Source organism: Catharus ustulatus, chromosome 5 (genome assembly GCF_009819885.2).
Source record: "Catharus ustulatus isolate bCatUst1 chromosome 5, bCatUst1.pri.v2, whole genome shotgun sequence".
Lineage (NCBI taxonomy): Eukaryota > Metazoa > Chordata > Aves > Passeriformes > Turdidae > Catharus > Catharus ustulatus.
In genome coordinates, this window is record NC_046225.1 from 28,117,227 (window position 1) to 28,136,903 (window position 19,677).

At 43.7% G+C, this 19,677-nt stretch overlaps 1 protein-coding gene across 2 annotated transcripts; it reads right to left on the reverse strand.

Moving 5' to 3' along the window:
• Nucleotides 1-1,070: 1,070 nt before the first annotated feature.
• Nucleotides 1,071-17,884, reverse strand: LOC116996617 (RE1-silencing transcription factor B-like). Of its 2 annotated transcripts, none has more exons than XM_033060465.2 (4): nt 17,850-17,884; nt 15,947-16,857; nt 9,441-9,524; nt 1,071-6,460 (listed from the first exon to the last, which is right to left on the reverse strand). In XM_033060465.2, exons 2-4 carry the CDS (start codon nt 16,845-16,847, stop codon nt 4,764-4,766), a joined length of 2,682 nt encoding a protein of 893 aa, XP_032916356.1. In that variant the 5' UTR covers nt 16,848-16,857; nt 17,850-17,884; the 3' UTR covers nt 1,071-4,763. The 2 variants fall into 2 exon arrangements, with proteins under 2 accessions (XP_032916356.1, XP_032916357.1); XM_033060466.2 differs by having other exon boundaries at nt 17,854-17,876.
• Nucleotides 17,885-19,677: the final 1,793 nt, after the last annotated feature.

A 19,677-nucleotide genomic window follows, 5' to 3' on the forward strand; every position in this document is an offset into this window, starting at 1 on the left:
TCAGGAAGCTAAGCCATCCCTCACACCAGTCAACTTACCTTTTCAGCAGTTCACTGTGTGGCTATGGTCTCCTGCTGACCTGCAAGGTACTGCAGAGCCATGCACCTGTGCTTGGCTATCTGGTTCTGTTAGAAAACAACTTAGCACAAAGTAGGTTCTTAGCAGGTTTTCAGCCTAGTGGATTTTATCCTGGTTTTCTACTGGGAAAAAAATTGCAGGTTTTCTGACAGGGTGCAAGGAACTAGTCAAAGATAAGGATGACCTTACTGCAGGTTTAAGGGAAAATGATTTCTGAGGCTGCCAACCCACTTGGGTTCTCCAGTTAATTCAGCTTGTCTCACAAACACTTTTCTGAGGGTGGGGGGGCAGCACTAGCTGGTGATACAAAGGGCAGGGCCTCCTCTATTGATCCAGTTTTAAATCATTAACTCAGCACAGGCAAAGAGGCACTCAGGTACCCAGCCCCTGCCATCTCTATGCCACACTCCTACAACTCCGTTGCAGTCTGTGGGCAGGCTCAGGCACTACTCCTGTTCCCTGTCCGTACCACAAACTGTTCACACGCAGCCTACAAAACTCCAGGAGCAACCCAAGCCTATGTCCGCTGGCAGCACTGCACCCCTGCTCTTTGCTGCTTGAGTAACAAACTGCACAGCTCACAAATCTACATTTCCACTGTCACCTGCATTACCTCTGTAACTCAAATTTAAATCCCATAGCTTTTATCAAGCTGCAATTCTTCTCTGGTGGAAGAAAATATTGGCCTTCACACTTATTTGGCCTATCCTTCTAAATGACAAACAGCTTCAGCATTGCACTTGAACCCTGTATGTGCGCATGCAGCGTCCATCTTCTGCCCTGTCCTTACTAAAGCGAGCAGGGAAACAAAAACAATATGAAAAGGCAAAAGAAACTATTTCTGGAGCCACTGTCACTGTCTGCAGTCAAGTCTGGCATCTCTGTATTGACTCCCTCAGGCCCACTTGCCTGGTTTAATGTCTTCAGGAGGTCTATCGATGATACTGGCACTGCTCCTGCCTCTAATTACAAATGACTTCCACAGCCATTAATAAATGGAAGATAGAAGCAGCAGGTTCCTTAATGAAGTTTATTTAATCATAACTATGCTTAGGAAAATACACTTGCAAAGGTTAATATAATGCAATTTAGTTTATACTACATTTTGAACAAAAGACTTCTTATACATGATTCAGGTAAAAACAGGAAGTATGATCTGGCTCGTTTTACATCTATTACAAACGCAGAAAAGACTGTCATGCACTACAGTAGAGAGCATGAAAAAAATTACCTTTGGTTTAATTCAGAGAATACAAGTATTGCACTGTAAAAGCATCAAATATGGTGCAACTAAATATCATAAACATGTTTCCATGTCAGCTTATAAAATTTTGTTAGCTAGTGGAGTTTTAGAGGGGGGGAAATATATGTACACATAAACCAACAAAAACCAATTTCTTTAGCTATTGGATTCCATTAATACCACATGCACACCACATATCTACACAACTGACATTCAAGAAAACTCTTGAATTTTATTTAATACCTTTCAGCTACGTTAAATCTGTTGAAATCAATGACATTACTTTATCTTAACTGGTTTCTCAGCTGTTACACATTTTTCTTTAAATGACTACAGTTCCAGCCTAGATCATCAAAATCCAGAAACAACAATTGCAACACCATGGATTTTAAGTGCCTAGCTATCTATTTCTTGACCATTTTTCAGGGCAGTTAGTTTGAGTGTATAGATTCATACAGAACAAGCCCAAAACATATGACTCAACCAAGGGCTGGCAGTGTAGGGGTATATCAGCACGCTAATTCTTCCAACCACATATTGGAGGTTGAACACAAACACAGGTATTATTGCCAAGAAACCACAAATATACTAGCATTGGCAAAAACAACACAAAATAATTTAACAATATTGAAAAAGAAAAAAAAGAGGCATTTTTAAAGGGAGACACAGCAATGTAAGACCACCATTTATGGTGGGCTATGTGACCCACACTCCCCCTCAAATACTCGTATTAGCAGTGGTTAACATTTGAGATAAATACAATGCATTACATCCTTGCCTTTTTATTGTAACATAATCCCAAACCTTGCAGAGAATTCCCGCACAGTTCTGCACCAAGATTAGTTAGTTCAGGACGTTGTTGACGGGTCTCAGAAAAAAACCAACTTTTCTTCTTCTTCTTCTTAATATGTTAATAATTTATTTTCAGTTTCTCATCTTCTGGTAGGAAACTCCACCAAAGAGGAGCCAACTGCTGTCTTCAAAGAGTTCTTGTCAGATCAAGCATTGAAACTTGACCACTTCACAGAAATGTGGAGCACAGTATTTCAGAGAATCACCTTTCCTTTTGTCTCACTGAGAGAACTTTAAAGTCAGTCAACAGAATAATTTTCATTTAAAAAATAACAGGAAAAAAATTAACAGGTCAGTCCATGAGTTTACTTGAACATAGCTAAAGTCCTTGGAGTCTCTCACAAACCTCTCCACAATACTGGAATTCCCCGCATCTGCTCACATCACTCACAAATGGTGGCAACAGTTATATATTAAAAAATACTATTATGAAGGGGAAAAAAATACATCTAAAACTAATACAACTGGTAGTTTAGGAAAACAATTCAACTAGGTTTGTTTTTAATGTTTAACATAAATATAGTTGCAACTTGATCTTGAGATGACAATGATTGTCGCAGCCAAGGTAAGGATTGAACACTATCTATGCAAACAAAAACTCACTATACATTATACAACTTATTTCTGCCATGAGGGATGCCTTCCCTCTCAAATCTTTGGCCTCCTGTTACCTCTCCCAAAAGCAGAAGCAATGTAGCATTGTTGCTCTCAATTCATTCATAGCAGTGGATTTGTTTGGAGGGGAAGATGCAGTGGGGACAACACAGCGAAGAATGGGGTTCATTCCAGAGCTCACACAGAGAGCTACTTGCAATAAAGTGCTCTGACAAAGGCTGTCTGAGCTCTTCAACTCCACTCCCCAAGTGACACCTGCCTCCAAATTTGCTTCTTCAGAGCTGTCCCTAACTGCTCCCACTGGAAAGGTGGCTAATGACAGTCAGAAGAGTGCACAGATGGGACCTGGAGGGTTTTGTTTCTTCCCTGCTGGTTTGGATTTTGTTTCCATTTTGCCACTGGTTGGTTACAATCTCTCTTGCATTTGTGTGCTAGAAATTAAATCTGTTTAGAATTAAAAACTCCTGATATGACATGCAGACCTGAGATGACAATCTGAAAACTTACATGTTTCTCTCTGCATGAAAGCAGGATGGTTTTGAATTAATATGGAGCAGGAACTCCTACAGTTTTTTAATGCCAGGTTTGTTGCTTACCAGTTGATTTATCTTTATTCGTTTGTTGGATTTTTTTGTGTATGAGATGTTAGATTATATCACTGTTGCTTTTTCTTTTTTTAAAGCTCATGAAGTTTGACTGCTATCCACTACAAAAATGAAAACAGAAGGGGGAAAAAAATTCCAGACTTGCAGAATCTGCAGACTGTTTCTACTGAGAGTGATTATTTTCCTGTCTAGTGATCCTAAATTACAAATCAGAATTTATTACTCTGAATGTGTATTCAAAGTATCAGAAGTCACATTTCCATGACAGAATAAATCCTGTAAAAGTGTTTTGGAACTGCACTGGTATTGTTTTGCTCAAGGACTGTACAATTCTAAACCAACTTAAAAATAGATAGCCAAGCAGTTCGTAATTTCAGCAACTTCATGCTCAGTTAATCACACCCCAGGAAAACAAGAAAAATCTGCAGTAAGGAGTATCACAGAAAACTGTCCCACAGTAAGTAACAAGTCTGAATGTTTCCAAATAAAAAAAAAATTTACCCATACAAAACCAAACATGCATATATAAAGTGTACACATACTGCACAAGCGCTATTCCTAGAAGATTAAACTGCATAGGTAAAAATCAAAAACAAGTGCAACATTTTAAGCCCTTAAAGCACAATCAAAAAACAAAAAGCAGGAATTAAAAATAACAAACTTGCTCCCCAACAACAAAGCCAATTACAGATCAGTGATTAAGATGATTAATCAAGACAGAGGTTCTCCAATCAAAAGTTGGAAGAACTACTCTCAAATTTTGGCTCATCATTCATGCTTAGGGGATCTGAAATGTTCGTAACTGTAATGAGTTTTAAACAGTTATGTTAATCTAGTCAACTTTGATTTCTTTTACAAAGTGCTCTTTATGTAATAGAATCTACCTTCCTGGTAGAAAAACCATCAAGTAGTTTAACACTTTGAACATCAAGACACATTGAAAAGAAGTAAAAAAAAAATGGGAAAAGTGAAAAAGGGAGAGAAAGAGTTGGTTGCTGGAATAAAAAGTAACTTAGGCCCAGTGGCTCTACAAACATCCAGCTTGTATATTGTTAGCTCCAGTCTTATTCCTAAAACTCATTTTATAAAAGAGTTGCATAAGCTAATAGACTAGAAGCTTACAGTGACTTTATAGAACACAACCTCATACATCCTACCTGCGTTCTCTAATTAACAGATCCAATAGTTAATGAGTTCATCATGACACATAAAGTTGCCAAAAATATTTTCAACTTAAAAAAAAAAAGCTAAACCAAAAAAGAAACCAATGCAGACACTAAAGCAAACTGTGCTTAAAAAAATGTCTACAATATTTTTACATAAGCTGTGCAGGATCTTACGAAAGAAGATTCCCCAAACCACAGCTATTGCTACTCCTGCCCTTTTGCTGCCTTCTCAAGATAATACACATTAACTAAGTGCCTGTTGAGGTGCTTGCTGTATTCACTTTCCTTTTTAAATGAGCGGTCACAAAAAATGCACACATAATTCTCCCTGGCCATCGTGGTGTCTGGAGCTTCTTGTGACATCTTTGGACTTGTTTCCTCTTGTACAGAGCGAGCCCCATTTAACCCCGAGTCATCACTTCCTTCTGATATGTTGTCACTGATGTCACTGCCTTCATGGCTGTGGATGCCCTCATCCTCATCCATTTCCTGAGATTCATTCACAGCTGTGTTATCCTGAGATAACGACAAAGTCACTTTAGGGCTTTGTGTACACCCTTCTGCGGGCACAGGCACTGGCACAGCATCTGCTGCTGACTCTGTTGCTGGCAGGCACATCTTGGTCAAGTCCATCAGGTTTGAGTTAGTCTCAGTTTCTGCCCCAGTTTCAGCTGGCTCATTCTCAGGTGCCAGATCTAGTGCCACATCCATGAGTACATCCAAGCTTTTTTCAGAAGACACTGCATGGGAAGATTCCTGAGAGCAAGTGTCTTCCCCTTTGTCCACCTGTCTCTTCTCCTCTTTTGCATCACCAGTATCTTCACTCTCTCCTGCTACCGCAGGCATTTCTTGGTCCTCTACCTCACCTTCTGTGTTTGCATCCTGAGCTGGCAGACAAGGTTGCCCTGGACCTTGGATGTGGAGTCCTTTGGGATCAGTGCTCTCCCTGCCGAGAGCATGACCACCATTTTTGCTTAATGCCACTGTGTCAGTGGGATCTTGCTCCTTCTGGTCACCGCCCTCAGTGTCCAGCTTCACACCTTCATCTTCTTCTGAAATAGGATACTTATCTGGCATCTCCTCTTCCTCAATCTTCTCCTGATCAAGTTTACTGCTCTTTTTATTGTGCTTAATTTTCAGAACTTTCTTTTTCCTGTTTTTCTTTAGGCAAAAGTTTTGCTTTTTAGGGTCTTCCTCTGGTGCAACATCACTTTTTTGAACTTCCTGGGAGTCTCTGGGTTTAGCTTCCATTTTCTTTTTCTTTTTTGTTACTACTGAGGTATCATTTGCAGGCTCTTGCTTTGAGGAAGTTGTCTCAATCTCTGCTTTTCTTTTGACCTTCTTTGTTTTACATGTTTTCTCAGTACTTTTCTCAGTTTTAATATCCACCTTCTTGTTTTCTGAAGCCGATTTCCGACTTCTGGTTGTCACCTGGCCTGAAGAAACATTGCTTGCTGACTTTTTTTCCTTTGCTGAATTATCTTTTTTCTCCACCTTCACAATTTTCTCCATTTTCTTTGCAGTTGCATCTCCTTTTGTTGGTTCCTTCCTCACTTTTTCATTAGTGCTCTCAGAGAAGTCAGCTTCATTCTTTTTAGTCCGTAGTTTCACCTTTGAGACATCCATGGTGATGTCAGAGCAATCAGGATGCCGGGACTTGATGTGATACTGCAGGTTACATTTTTTAGACGCTGCATAATCACAAACGGGGCAGAGAAACTGGCGCGGGTTGATGTGGAGCTCAACATGTTTTTTGAAATTGCTGCGGTCAGCGGTTTTGTAGTTACAGTGCGGGCAGATCAGAGGCTTTGGCCCGTTGTGCACTTGCCTTGCATGACGGGTCACTTCGTGCTGGTTTGAGGCCACATAGCTGCACTGGTCACATTTGAATGGCTTCTCACCTAAGGAAGGAAGAACGGAAGGGAATGATGGTGATTATCAAGCATGGTTGCAAGGGCGATCACTTCCCACTAATACAGATAAAGAAATATGAAACTTGAAAAGAATAAAAAAAATAATAATTATCCATGCACCTTTAAAATGAAGCAAAGTCAACATAAGAAATCCACAAGTCACAAACACATTCACAAGACACCAAGAACAAAATACAAAAAAAAACAAGAGAGAAGGGATGAGGGCTGGGAGGAAGGGGATCCAAAACCAAACAAGCAGTAACAACGTCACAGGTTCTGGCTAGGCATACATACCGGCAGAGATCTCTCTACAGAAATATTAGCAAATGGAATCCATACCCAACTGGTCCATTGAATGCATTGTAGAAAAATGGAAATGTAACATTTGATGAATAGCAGTTTCGCACAAACGTTTCAAAAAAGTCCAAATTTACACAGATTTAGCATATTTCATGTTTGCATTGAAAAGGAAATGAGGGAAAAGAAGTTAGCAAAAACATAAGAACATGAAAGGGGTGCCCAGATGTTCTTTACCTCTGAAAAAATTCAGTTCACTGTTTTGGTGCCTCAAACACATAGTGTTCTGGCTGCAGGCTACTCTTGGCAAACCAACCAAGTGCAGTCCACAGCCATCATGTTACTAGTAAAATCTGCATTTGCATTAGTGTAATGTAGAAGTGTTCCTGAAATGTTCCGCTTAGTGCATGCCACTGCAGCAGAAATACCTTTCCCCTTACACATCAGAGCAAATAGGAAAAACACTTCTAGTGCAACAACTCAAGTCCAGAAATACTTCTGGAGCACCTGTACACGTGCCAATTTAGCTGAGGAACTTGGGATGCTCCTGAGCTCTGAACCAGCATCTCAAAACTGATCTGCAGAACTAATGCATGCTACTTCTTGAGTATGTTGAAAATCCACTTCAGTTGCTTCTGCTCATGATAAATAGTGCTTCTCACACCCAGCAAGCCACTGCCCATACTCAAGCATACTCTGTAGCATGACTCAGGAGCCAGCCTGCACTGAAGATGTGGTGCCTGTTTGTGTGTTAACCACATGATCTGCAACACCTTCACAAACTCTAGAAAAGGCTGTGCTGCCTCCCTGGCAGGATATAGAGGGACAATCGTTTAAGAGTCCAGATCATCTCATGTCTGTCTGCAGCATCTATTTATTATTTAAAGAAAAGCTACTTTGATTGCCTCCCTTTCCACCTCACTTGCTTCTTTTTTCCTCACACTTCCTGGTGACACTTTCTACAAGTATAAGTTTGATGTGTTTATTGCTCATCCTTCCTCCAAGTATAGAGACTTTATCACCTACACTTCAAATAACAGTTCTGTGTTGCACTGCAGGAGGATAAGAACAGCCTCTCTTACATACACATGAACAAGCTGTTCTAAGTGCACAGAGTGCTCAGAGGCAGCTGCAACCAGGTAATTCAAAGATAGCACGTGAAGAGTTTGTGTCCATCACCTCCAATAAATCCGGGGATTTTATTGCACTAGTGAAAATTATATATATTAAGATGGCTAAAAAAAACCAGCTGTGAATCAGCCTCTAAACCGCTGTCAATTGCTGTGAAACAAGGCTACAGCACCCATGGGTCTTAAGCAGCCAGCCTGTCAATTGGAGTCTAGAAATTGCCATAGAAAAGGTGCAGCTGCCTGAGTAATCCAACAAAGCATACATTAGAATTTAGGAGAGCTATTAACACGAGACCCCTGATAGTGAAAGTCATGCCTTCCCTCAGAGACCTTTGAGGCAGGAGCCACAGGCAGATCCCACTCCTTACCTCCTTCAGAGTTGAGACTTCCTTGCACAGAACAAGGGTAGAGCAATATGTTCATGAAATGGTTTCCAGTGTTGACCAAACCATTTGCAAATTTGATGGTTCATTTGCATACCAGAGGTTCTACCAAATATTACTTTTGTTTCTGAAAGCAGTATATTACATTCACAAAATTCTCACACCAAAATATTGACATGTCATTTTAAAGCTGGCTATTTTTAATGGGCCCAAGCCCCTCCCTACTACAGCTGAAATTGCCTGTCTCCTGGTTTCAATTTAAAGCCTCATCAATTGAAATTACTGTTCAGGAGACTCCTGTTTTCCAGCATTAGGAATTCATCTGGTCAATTCAGATTTTACAAAAACAAATCAAAAGGAGAGCCTCTACCTGAACTCCCTTATGAGAGTCATAAAAAGCAACTATGCCTGTGTCTGTGGTGTTACAACTCCCAAAAATGCTGTTAATTCATTCAAAAAGATTCACAAGAGCACAAGAGCAAATGTTTGTAACACCACAGCTCATGACCAGTAATGGGAAACAAAGGCTAGTGAAAATTGCTAATTTGGCTTTTAGTGCCACAAGACTGAGTCACTTGTGAACATCCTCTGAGTTTGTTTTTTCTGCTGTGTCTCTTCGCCATAAGCAGACACTAATTTACATCACTGTGTCATACCAAACAAAAGCTAAGGATTCCCTCAGAAGTCCTGGATGAGACTCAAACCCAAGCATCAGAGAGGAGATTCTCAGCTACTCAAAATGTTCCCAGCTTCACTGATTTGAATTCACATACGAAAGCAGTGTACAAGAATTTGTTCCCATATTGTCACAATGTTGTATTTATTACTAGATTACTAGCATTACAAGAGCACCCATATGAATTTCAGAACAGATCTTGAAAAGTAAAAAGAAAAAGAAATATTCCCATTATCAGTTTTATTCATGACACGTAGCATTCCTTAGCAAGACAACCTTGCCCATTAAAAAGGAGCTAAAGCTCAGGCCATACGGGTTAAGATGGCAGCTCACACAGAACAGGGTAGACTGCTTTAGGTGGCCCTTCTGGAGCCAGGGTCTGGCCCGGATGACCTCCAAAGGTCCCTTCCAACTGCAGTCATGCTGTGATACTGTGACCCACCCCCTTTTCCTCAGTCAGGCTGCTGCCACTCCGTACCAACCTGAGTGGGTGCGCATGTGCCTGGTTAAATGGGTCTTCTGCGAGCTGGAATAAGGACACATCGCACATTGATAGGGTCGCTCCCCTGCAAAAACAAACAGCAAAGTAGTTACTGAAACACAGCAGATTCCCAAACTTGGTTACTAAGCCACACAGTGGAGGCTGTCACAGATCCTCACACTGTATTTCAGGGCATGTTATCTCTCAGGAAAGGGACTGTGAGAAGTGTATGCCTGAGCTGGACCACTGCAATATGTCATGGCTTATGATTGAGGGTAGTAAAAGGGCAGGATATGACAGAGGCACATCCTAATGTCCACCTGAGGTCAACAGTAACCTCAGCCAAAAGATGATGAGGACAGACAACTTTAGGAAGCCTTAAGCCACCAGACCTGATTTCCCTACAGCATTTTCTCCCAACACTCTGAAGATGCACAAAAGATCCTGTAAGAAACTAGATATGTTCTTGCTTTGCTTAACACCTTACCTGAAACCTCCATATTTCATTTGGATTAAGATGGGAAATGACTATCCATTCCACATGGACTTGCATTTACCAGAACTGAAGTGCAGACAGAGCAGGTCTTTGCTTCCAAAGTTTTACAGGCAGAGTGAAAATAGTTTGCAGCACAGAAAAGCATGATACCCTAATCAGTGAAACTATGCTGCTAGCAAAAGCTTAAGTGTAGCATAAACATTTATTTCGAAGACTCAAAACTCCACGCCAGAAGAGTTATTGGTTCTGGAAAACTAATGGAAACTAACCTGATATAAATTATATCTCCACTGAGGACAGTCAGCTTGCAATTGTAGCTAAAAATTGTATCAGTACAATGATACTTGAAAATCTTTTTCAAGTGAAGAAAAGCTCCAAACAAAGGCAGACAGTTTTACAATTAACCCGTTAGGCAGGTCCAGACAAGCACCAAGGGTGTTTGTCCCAAACTGCTAGCACACTGTCTTCACTATAAACACCTATTAGTCTTTGGTAGACACCCACAAGAGAAGAGAGGAGTGAGGCTGAAAAGGGAAAAATAAGTTACTCAGTCCTAGAATTTATTCAAATCATAGCCAGAATTACATTACAGTATTTTGCTAAATTTGCTACATATGAGGGATACAACCAAGGTGGTCTCCAAATCACGGAGACCTAGACATCAGCAAAAGCCCTGCACACAGGGTAAGTGTTCACTTTCAGAGGCACAGCTCTATCTGCAGCAGCAAAGATCTGCATCTGCCAGTGTGTGATGTGAGGTTCCACTGCCGGCCTGTGCCAAAACAGCAGTAGAAGTGGCCTTTGTAATGCAGATTAATTCCACATTTCTTCCTTCCATCAAACATTTAGACTATCATTCTTGATTAGATCAGCACTTTAAAGGTAGGTTTACCCTAACAACCACAACTCCCTTCCCTTTCCAATTAAAACAAGTTAGGAGATTGGCGAAATACATTAAGTCATGTACAAGGGAGGGGTAATACTTTTGTTACAAAGAAATGGTTTTGGTTTTAAACAACTCCTTGTAATTTAAAAAATATGTCGCCAAAGGTCCTGGAATATTCAGTCATATCTTCTTCCCATTACCTGAAATTTCATATCTGTAAAGTTACCTACAACATTAGGAATGTGAAACAGGCTTTTTTTCATGGCCTTTTTTACACAGGGCATGGCCACAAAACATACTAGATTTAAGCATAATGGACATAACTAATTTAAAATGTGTTATTGCCACTTAATAATTAAATGCATTGTATAGGCTCTTCCGTAAAATACTATTCCCCAAAGGATTTGTATAATAATTTTACAAGCTGGTTCATTATATGCAAACAAGCCATCAAAAATCCTCTCCAGAAGACACAGCATAAGCCCCAATCTAGCAAAAGTTCAAGCAGGCACTTAACTCTATGCAAATGAACAGGCAGACCAACATGGGCAAGTTTAAGAACATTTTGTTAAGGGAAGTTTCCAGTCTGACCATTCAGGAGACTCTCTGGGAGCCACACTCCCAAGGCCAGACTGCTGGGACCGAAGCCCTTTCACAGCAGGTGGCTCCAGTGGCCGAACAGGTCCCCCACTTGATTCCCTGCACACCCCACTCACACACAGCCAGACCAGGTTTACTTACTGGCTTGATCCCGGGTTTCCCATAGCAGTCTCAGATGTCTTGTTCCAAAAAGCCATTTACTCATGGCACAGGAACACAGAAAACCCTGGAGCTGGTGCCTCCAAAGAGGACCCAAGAGCGGAATCCCTGCACTTTTATAGCCTCACAATCTACCTGCACACAAGTCTTCCTCTTCCTCCCCAGTTTTCTGCTCTTGCTGCTGAGCCCCTCCATGTCCATCTACCTTGCTGGCCTCCCTCATCTTCATCTGCTTTGCTATTCAACAGGTTGGCAGTTCATGGTTCCTGCTGTGTCTCTCAGTGTCCATTCACTTGGCTAGCACCACTGGTACAGGGTTGGCAATTCATGGCCTCTCTGTGCCCTCACCCTGAGCAAAACTTGATCTTGAACTGCAGCTTGCACACTGAGCTACCTGTACCAAAGGTATTCCTCAAAAATCTCTTAATAAAGCCTTGTTTTATAGTGCCATTAGAAGTCTCATCTGCTTGAAACCAATCTGCTTCCATCAAACTTCCAACACAGTGGCAAGCAAGAAAGATCCCCTCTCACAACCAAAATCTAAAAATAAATAAATAAATAAATAAATAAATAAATAAATAAAAGGAAACAGCCACAAACCAAACCAAAACCAGTCCAAAATTAGACACAGAATATTGTGACTGACTAAAGCAGATGTCTTAGCCATACAGTCTTCAGATTATTTTCAAGGAAGTTTTCTAGAAATTTCTTCCAACAAGCAAAATAGAGAAAAAATAAGAGAACAATGCCACAGTGTCTTGCACATAGTACAGCTCCAGAATCAGCAAGTAAATCAAGTCAAAACTTATTCCAAAATGTCTAACGAGCACCAACGAGCCCAGGTAGATCCATCACTGACACAAAGAGTCCTTTCTACCCAAGCAGTAGAGGAACAGATTGTCCTGAGTACCTCCAGCAAGCCAGGGCAGCAGACAGGCTCTTCCAGATGTAGCCTTCCCAGGTGATAAGCTTATGACCATCCGTAGTGTCCTTGAAACACTTCTCTGCCCGAGGTCCCCCCATTTGTCAGCTGCCTGTCCCACAAGCATTGTCACAAGCTGCAAGTATGTTCAGTACAGGGTAGATTCTGGGACATCTGCTTTTCAAAAGGAACACAAGCAACAACAGACAGGCAGTAATCTCTGCGTGCCTTCCTGTGGTCCCCAAACATGCAGAGGATAGGTATTTTTTCCAATCACGCAAGGTACTAGCATGCAGTCCCCTTCCCTGCTTGGCCATGTGCTCTGGTATTTGCATGTGTCATTAGTAAGGCAACTAACCAGCAGAAAACAAACCTGGGGAAGAGGAAAGGAGTATTTTTACTTTTTTACTCCATTTTAGTGAGCTGAATCAACTAGTCCCAGGATACAGGTAGAAGACTGACACTGCCTTTCTCCAGCAGCAGCAGCAGCATATTTATCCTGTGAAACTCCACTGTACAGTCAGTGTTTCAGAAAATTGTATGCCTCTAACACAACAGAATCAAATTAACTGCAAAGAGGTATTTTTCCCCACAAAAAAAGTCTGATAAAGAACAAAAAACAGAGGAGAAATAAAAGTATCTATCCAAAATTATTTAACCTATATCAGGAAAGTAAAGAAATAAACAACTCCAACTTCCCTCTTTAAAAAAATGATAGATGGATGTATCCTGTTCATTTTCCCCAGTAAATATGTTTCTTCAGTTTTAAATGAAAACTACAATCCGAAGCTGTTTTAGTATCATTCAGACAGTTCATACTAAATTCAATACTGTTATGTAAACAGTCTGCAAATACTTTTGACTATAAAATAGCTGTGGGTGTGCTTTCAGGTTTTTTTGGCTGAGGGTCGTTTGGAGGGATTTTTTTTCTGCATTCTAGTTCCGTTTGTGTTAAGGTAATTTATTACACATTAGTATTGGCAGAGACTTTTAGCCTGGTATAAAAATATACCTGCCAGCAGGTCATTCATTCTTCTAATACTCTAGCTTTAACACTCTCCTCCACAAAATCAATTTTACTGGAAACAAGGCACATTCCTAAACCATTCTACTAACATATTTGGAAGTTTTTTATCAAGCAAGAACTGCCTGAAAGAACTTAACTATGTCGTTACGAAGTAGCAAAGAAACACCTTCATGGGTACACTAAAACATGCTGAAATCATAATCACTCATTCCAGGTTCATTACAGTAATGAAAAGAACCAGAAACCCTGACTGCAACACTGTCTTCAAAGGAGAAAAAGGGGATCTAGGTATACAGTAATTTCACGAGTATAAGGCGCACTGGAATATAAGGCGCACTTCCGGGTGTCGGCAAATTTCCAAACTTTGTTCCACATATAAGATGCACCGGCATATAAGGCACACTTTTCTTTTTTTTTTTCTGCAGTGAGGATCTGCATGCAACAAAGTAACAAATTAGTAACAGATGCAATCACGGGATTTACTGGCTCGGCCCCACTCGGGGCTGCCACAGGCTCAGTCCCACTCAGGGCTGCAGAGGGAGAATGGCACCGGCCCCGCATGGGGTTGGCAAATTTCCCAACTTTGTGCATATATAAGGTGCTCCGGATATAAGGCACACTTCAGGGTTCAGAACAAAATTTTAGTCAAAAGGGTGCGCCTTATACGCGTGAAATTACTGTACCTGATTTTTCTAAAATAATACCGTTAATTGGTAAATTGATCAAATACAGTGACAACCAGCAAACATGTTTTCACGGTTAGGTCCTGTAAAACTCAACAAGTACTTTCAGAAATCAAAATGTCATCTACAAACACATGCAGAGATGAATTTAAAGTTGAGACAAATGTAAACTAGAAAGGAACCAAAGCACTGGTTCGTATTTGGCCATGAGTCACCCACATGATTAATTTAATTTTTTTCCTACTATTTTGCCATTTTTACCTAGCCTCTTTCCAGTTATCTCCTACAAAACACAGAAAGAAAATGAACTGGAGGATAAACGACACCATTTTCCTAATAGCTCCCACAATAAACTTTGTTTACTTGTTTAGAAAAAAAATATTTAGACAGGATTGGGTTTGAAACTGATAGTATCCTCTGAATAACAGCACACAGCTATTCTTAGGAGAACAGTATGTCTTAAAGTACTAAAATTCCCAGCAGACCCTCCCAGCCCCAACAAAGCAGACACTAAAGCAAGCTGACAAACACAAACTCCTGCACACTTAAGCTCAAGCCCAGCTCCAAGGCCTCTGGAGTGTCCAACCCTTCCAGACAGCTGCAGACAACTGAATTGAAACCTCCAAACTATTCATGCAACTGCTGTGGCAAAACATGACCTTAAAGGAGAAATTCCCCAATGTTTCGCTCAACCAGTACAGTCTACAATAAAGGGGAACTAAGTCAGGTGAGCACCCTAGAAGATGGTTAGCAAGTGAGCCGCCTCCACAGAAAAGCCCTGATACAGTGGAAATAAAAGCTTCTAAGAAGCAGCGAGGAAGTTCTGAATTGCCCTCTCACTTCCACAAAAGCAATCAGGAAGCAAAGTAACTATCCCATGGCCCAGAGAGGTGAGATGGTTATGATAACCCCTCGTCAAAAGGAGTTTTGGTTCCTCAGAACTCCCCACGTGAGAGGGTGATGAGGCTGTCTGATAACAAGCAAGGTATTTCCTAAGTCACCTGTGGTCCCAGCTCACAGGATGGCTGCAACACTGCAGTCCTCTGATTCCACTTGTTATATGCCAGGCAAAAAAGGGGCCTCACACCGTCCCTTTTAATTATAAACCAAGGTTAGGAGAAGTCAAAAAATCAGGCCAGACTCTCTCAAAGGCTTCAGAGGTATGTGTCTACTTCTCACTGCTGCAGTGATGCAGGCCCTACAAAAAACAAAGCCTCTGAGCATTAAAAGGAATTAATTCACTGTTCAACTCTTATTCTGACTGTGTGGATGCTGGGGGACTCTTCTGCATGTGTATATCAGTTTTCTTCTCTGTAATTACATCACAGTCAAGTTTCAGCTCACTCTAAAGGTACCATTTTCAAGACTACCTATGGGATTCAGGCACCTTTTGTTAACCTGTTTGTTTTGGTTTTAGACTACATCAGGTTTTGATGTTGCAACAATTACCACAGGCATCCTTTGTCATGTCATTTTCAAAAACTTGGCTTAAAATTACTAAACAGGACGTATTTCATCTCCTCCTGGGCACCTGACATTTCCTCAGTCCTCTAGGACTGCAGACCGGAGCTCAAACTGAATTCCACTAGGCTATAACCTGGTAGCATCACGAGAAGAAAGCACAAAGCTCTATCAAAATAGAACAAACTTCACAAAAAGACTCTGCTTGCTTCATTCATCTCAGTTTCTCAGCAGTCTTACCTCACTTCAGTCAAAACAAGATTAAAAACTTACCTGTGTGAGTTCGAATATGTTGAATATAATTGTTCTTTCTGTCTGAAAAATAGGAGCACTCTGAGCAGGTATACACTTTCCTGGGAAAATGATTTCTTAGGTGTTTTTTCCAGTGATATTCACTGACAGTAGTGTAAGTGCATATGGTACACTTGTAGACTCTCTCATTTTCCCCTGCTTTGTTGTGGTGCTTCAAGTGAGCCAGATAGTGATCGTATCTGTTAGTGTTATAGCCACAGCGATCACAACGGATTGGGCCCTTAGAGAAATCCACCTCTTCTGCAGTGCAGGAATCAGACTCCTTCACCTGTGCTTGCTTTTCTGCATTTTCTTCCACAAAGAATTTCTTAGCACTGTGAACCCTGATATGATGCACAAACTCCTCTTCAGACTCTGCCTCGTACTGGCAAGGCTTACAACGAAATGGTTTGCTCTTCAAACTCTTACACTTCTCCTCCGTGCTTTCTGGAGTACTTGGTGCTTCCAATGAGGCATCTTTGTCGATGGTGGGAGTTTTAGGAGGGGAACAAGCAGCTGGACCTTGAGTTTCCACACCAGGAACCTCAAGGGAGCTTAATTCCACATTTTCAGGTGCCTCACGGTCACTCTCTGCAGCCTGGGTATCTTCCATACCCTCTCCATCACTATCCGAGAAGTTGCTGTCCCCCACTGTTGTCAATTCTGCCATTTGTCTCTCTTCTCCAACCAGATAATCACAGCAGTTGCCACTAACTTCTCCCGTCAAGGCCACATTTGCCAACATAATAAGCTGAGGAGCTGCCAGTTCAGCTTTAGAAAGGTCCTGTAAGTCATACATGTCATTGGACAATGCCATGCCAATATTAGAACTGCCGGGAAAGAGGCTGTTCCCACCAGACTGCCCGAGCACTTGAGTTGCCATGGCAGTAATTCTGTTGGAAGAGAAAAGGAACACCTGTAAGCACTCGAGCGTGGAAAAGTCTCCTCTGCTGTGCACTGTCGAAGCAACCCTCCAGGAAACATCACAAAACTAAAGCTCTTTGCTGAGATGCTGAGGCAGCGGGAAGCAGAACCCGGAGCTGGGAAGGGGACGACTCTTCCCTACGTGTGGTGCAGGATCCCACCGTGTGGAGGGCGGGTGGGACCCACGGCCCAGGCGGGGCTCAGGACAGGCGACTGATCCCGGGCAGGGCCCCGTGGCTGCTGCCATGCCAGACACCGGGGAAGGCGCAGGACCCGCCGGTGGGTGCTGCGGCCAGGTTCCGCCGAGTGCTCCTGTCTGGCCGCCACCTGCCCCAAGGCCGCCAACAAAGGGGGATGGCCCGGCCCTGCGGCTACCTCCCCGCGACCCGGCGCATATCCGCCGGAGAAGCCAGGCCAGGCCGTGCCCCCATCACCCTCCCTCCTTCCCTCCCTCGCTCCCTGACAGGCATGCGGCCATTTTCTGCCTGCCCACACAAAGCGCCCTCCCCGCGCCGCCCCCGGCCGGCCCGCTGCCGCCGGCCGGTGGGGACGGCCGGCTTCCTTCTCCCCCCGTCGGCGGGGCAGGGAAGGGCAGTGGCACCGGTGCGGGGGCGAGAGGTGGAGGAAGCGCCTCGGTACCGGCAAGGTCACAGCGGCCGCGCCCACCCGATGGCAGTCCACGGGATGGGGAGCGAGCGGCGCCCGGGCCTGCTCCTGGGCCCGGGGCCTGCGATTGCGCCCGGCCCGGCCCGGCCGGCGACGGCTTCACCTTCCGGCGGCGGCGCGGCCTGGCGAGCACCCCCGCCGTCAGCGCGCTCCTTAGCCGTGGTGCTGATCACCCCGCGGCTGGCTCGCCCGGCCGCCCCCGCCCAGCGGCCGCAGATCAGCCCTGGACAGCGCCTCTCGCCCGGCTCCCGGCCCCCCCTCCCCGGCCCCGCCGGGCCCCGCCGCATTCACTCACCCACCGGCGGCGCGGGGCCGCCCTGCCGCGCGGCTGCTGCGGGGCGGGGCGGGCGGGAGGCGCTGCTGGCGGCAGCGGCGGCGGCGGGAGGAGGCGCCCCCGCATTCCAGCACACAGCGCGCAGCGGCGGCGCCGCCCCGCCCGCCCCTCGCAGGAGGAGCCGAGCCCAGCGGGATCACCCGGCAGTGGCGGGGGCACCGGCCGAGAAGCGTGCGAAGCGGAAGGGGCACCCTCCCGAGGAGAAGGTTCGTGCCTAGGGGTAGAGCTGGCGGCCGCAGGCTTTGTCCGTGCCCGGCCCCGCTACCGTGAGCTCCTTTGTCCCGTTCAGGGATGATAACGCTGATCTGACCAGCTTCGAGGCATCGCCTTCACGAAGCGCGTCCAGATGAAGGGCAGCGAAACTGGCGAAGGGTTTGGAGCCCAAGTCTAATGAGGAGCACCTGAGAGCACTGGGTGTTTAGCCTGGTGAAAAGAAGGCTGGGGTGACCTTATCATTCCAAAAGCACCTGAGAGGAGGTTGTGCCAGATGGGGGTCAGTCTCTTTCTCCAGGCAACTATTGAGGAAAGGAGAGTCTTAAGCTGCACCAGGTGAAGTTTAGGTTAGATATTAGTCACGGAAAGCATGGTTAGACTTTGGAATGGGCTGCCCTGGGAGATGCTCATCGTTTCTGGAGGTGTTTAAGGAAATACTGGATGTGGCACTTCATGCCATGGTCTAGCTAACATGGTGGTGTTTGGTCAAAGGTTAGATTCAATGGCCTCAGAGGTCTTTTCCAACCTAAGTGATTGTGTGATTCACCCTGCTTCATCATAACGTAGTCTAGGCCACTAAACTATTAAAATTGCTCTCAAACATAAAAAGCCTTATGCAATCATAGGAACCCAAACCTCCATAGTTTGTCCTCATTGTTCCAAAACCAGGGAAAAACCCCAAAAGTTGCTTTTGCAGAGTCCAGCGATGCACTTACTGGCTGCAGTGGAGAGCTCAATAACAGCAGTCCTGCTTAGGCGACAATCCCAGTCCTAAATAAGGAACTCCAGTTTCTTAGTTGTTCTTTCTTCTCTTGGGCACTCGTGTGGCTCTTCACCATGAATAGCTGAAAAATTTCCTCGGCCCTGACATTCTCAGGTTGAGCTGATTTATAAATTTCAAAACGTTCAGCAGGAGCCAAGTTCCTGTTGAGCTGACATCACTGGCAGGCTGCACAAATCCCTTGTTCTGTGTCATCTGGCCAACCTCAAAGCAAGCTGTGCTGCACCACCTGGCAGTAGGTGCAGAGACAGGGCTAGCCACTCCAGGGCTGGCAAAGCAGAAATTCTCTGAAACTGGGGAAAACAAACGGGTTTTTTCATAGGTACAAAAACAACTGGAGCATGCAAATTACAGCAGAAATTGTTGAAGGACCATAAAGATACTTTGTTAGATATTTAAACTGGGAATCTAAAAAGTATCCCTGTTCTGTTCCTGTGAGTAACAGCCTTCCTGGCCTGGACACCTGGTGTGTGTGCTGGCCAATTTTGCCACCTAGCCCTACCTTAGCTATTTGTTTCCCAAGGGCAAGCTCCTTTCTCCAGCCTCCGTATCTGCCTGCCTATCATTTTCATCATCCAGAAGAGAAACTCTGTAATACACGTATGTTGTATTATGAATTTATATATATATATTTATATATTATATTATGGGTATCTTTGAGAGAGGTTGCCCTAAAACCTTAACCCAAGGTCCCTTGCCTAGGCACTACATCCTTGCAAACTCCTTGTGTCTTTCCTCCCTCTTCACTGTTCTCAAGATACACATAGTTTGGAGCACGGTGCTTGGAGCAGAGTC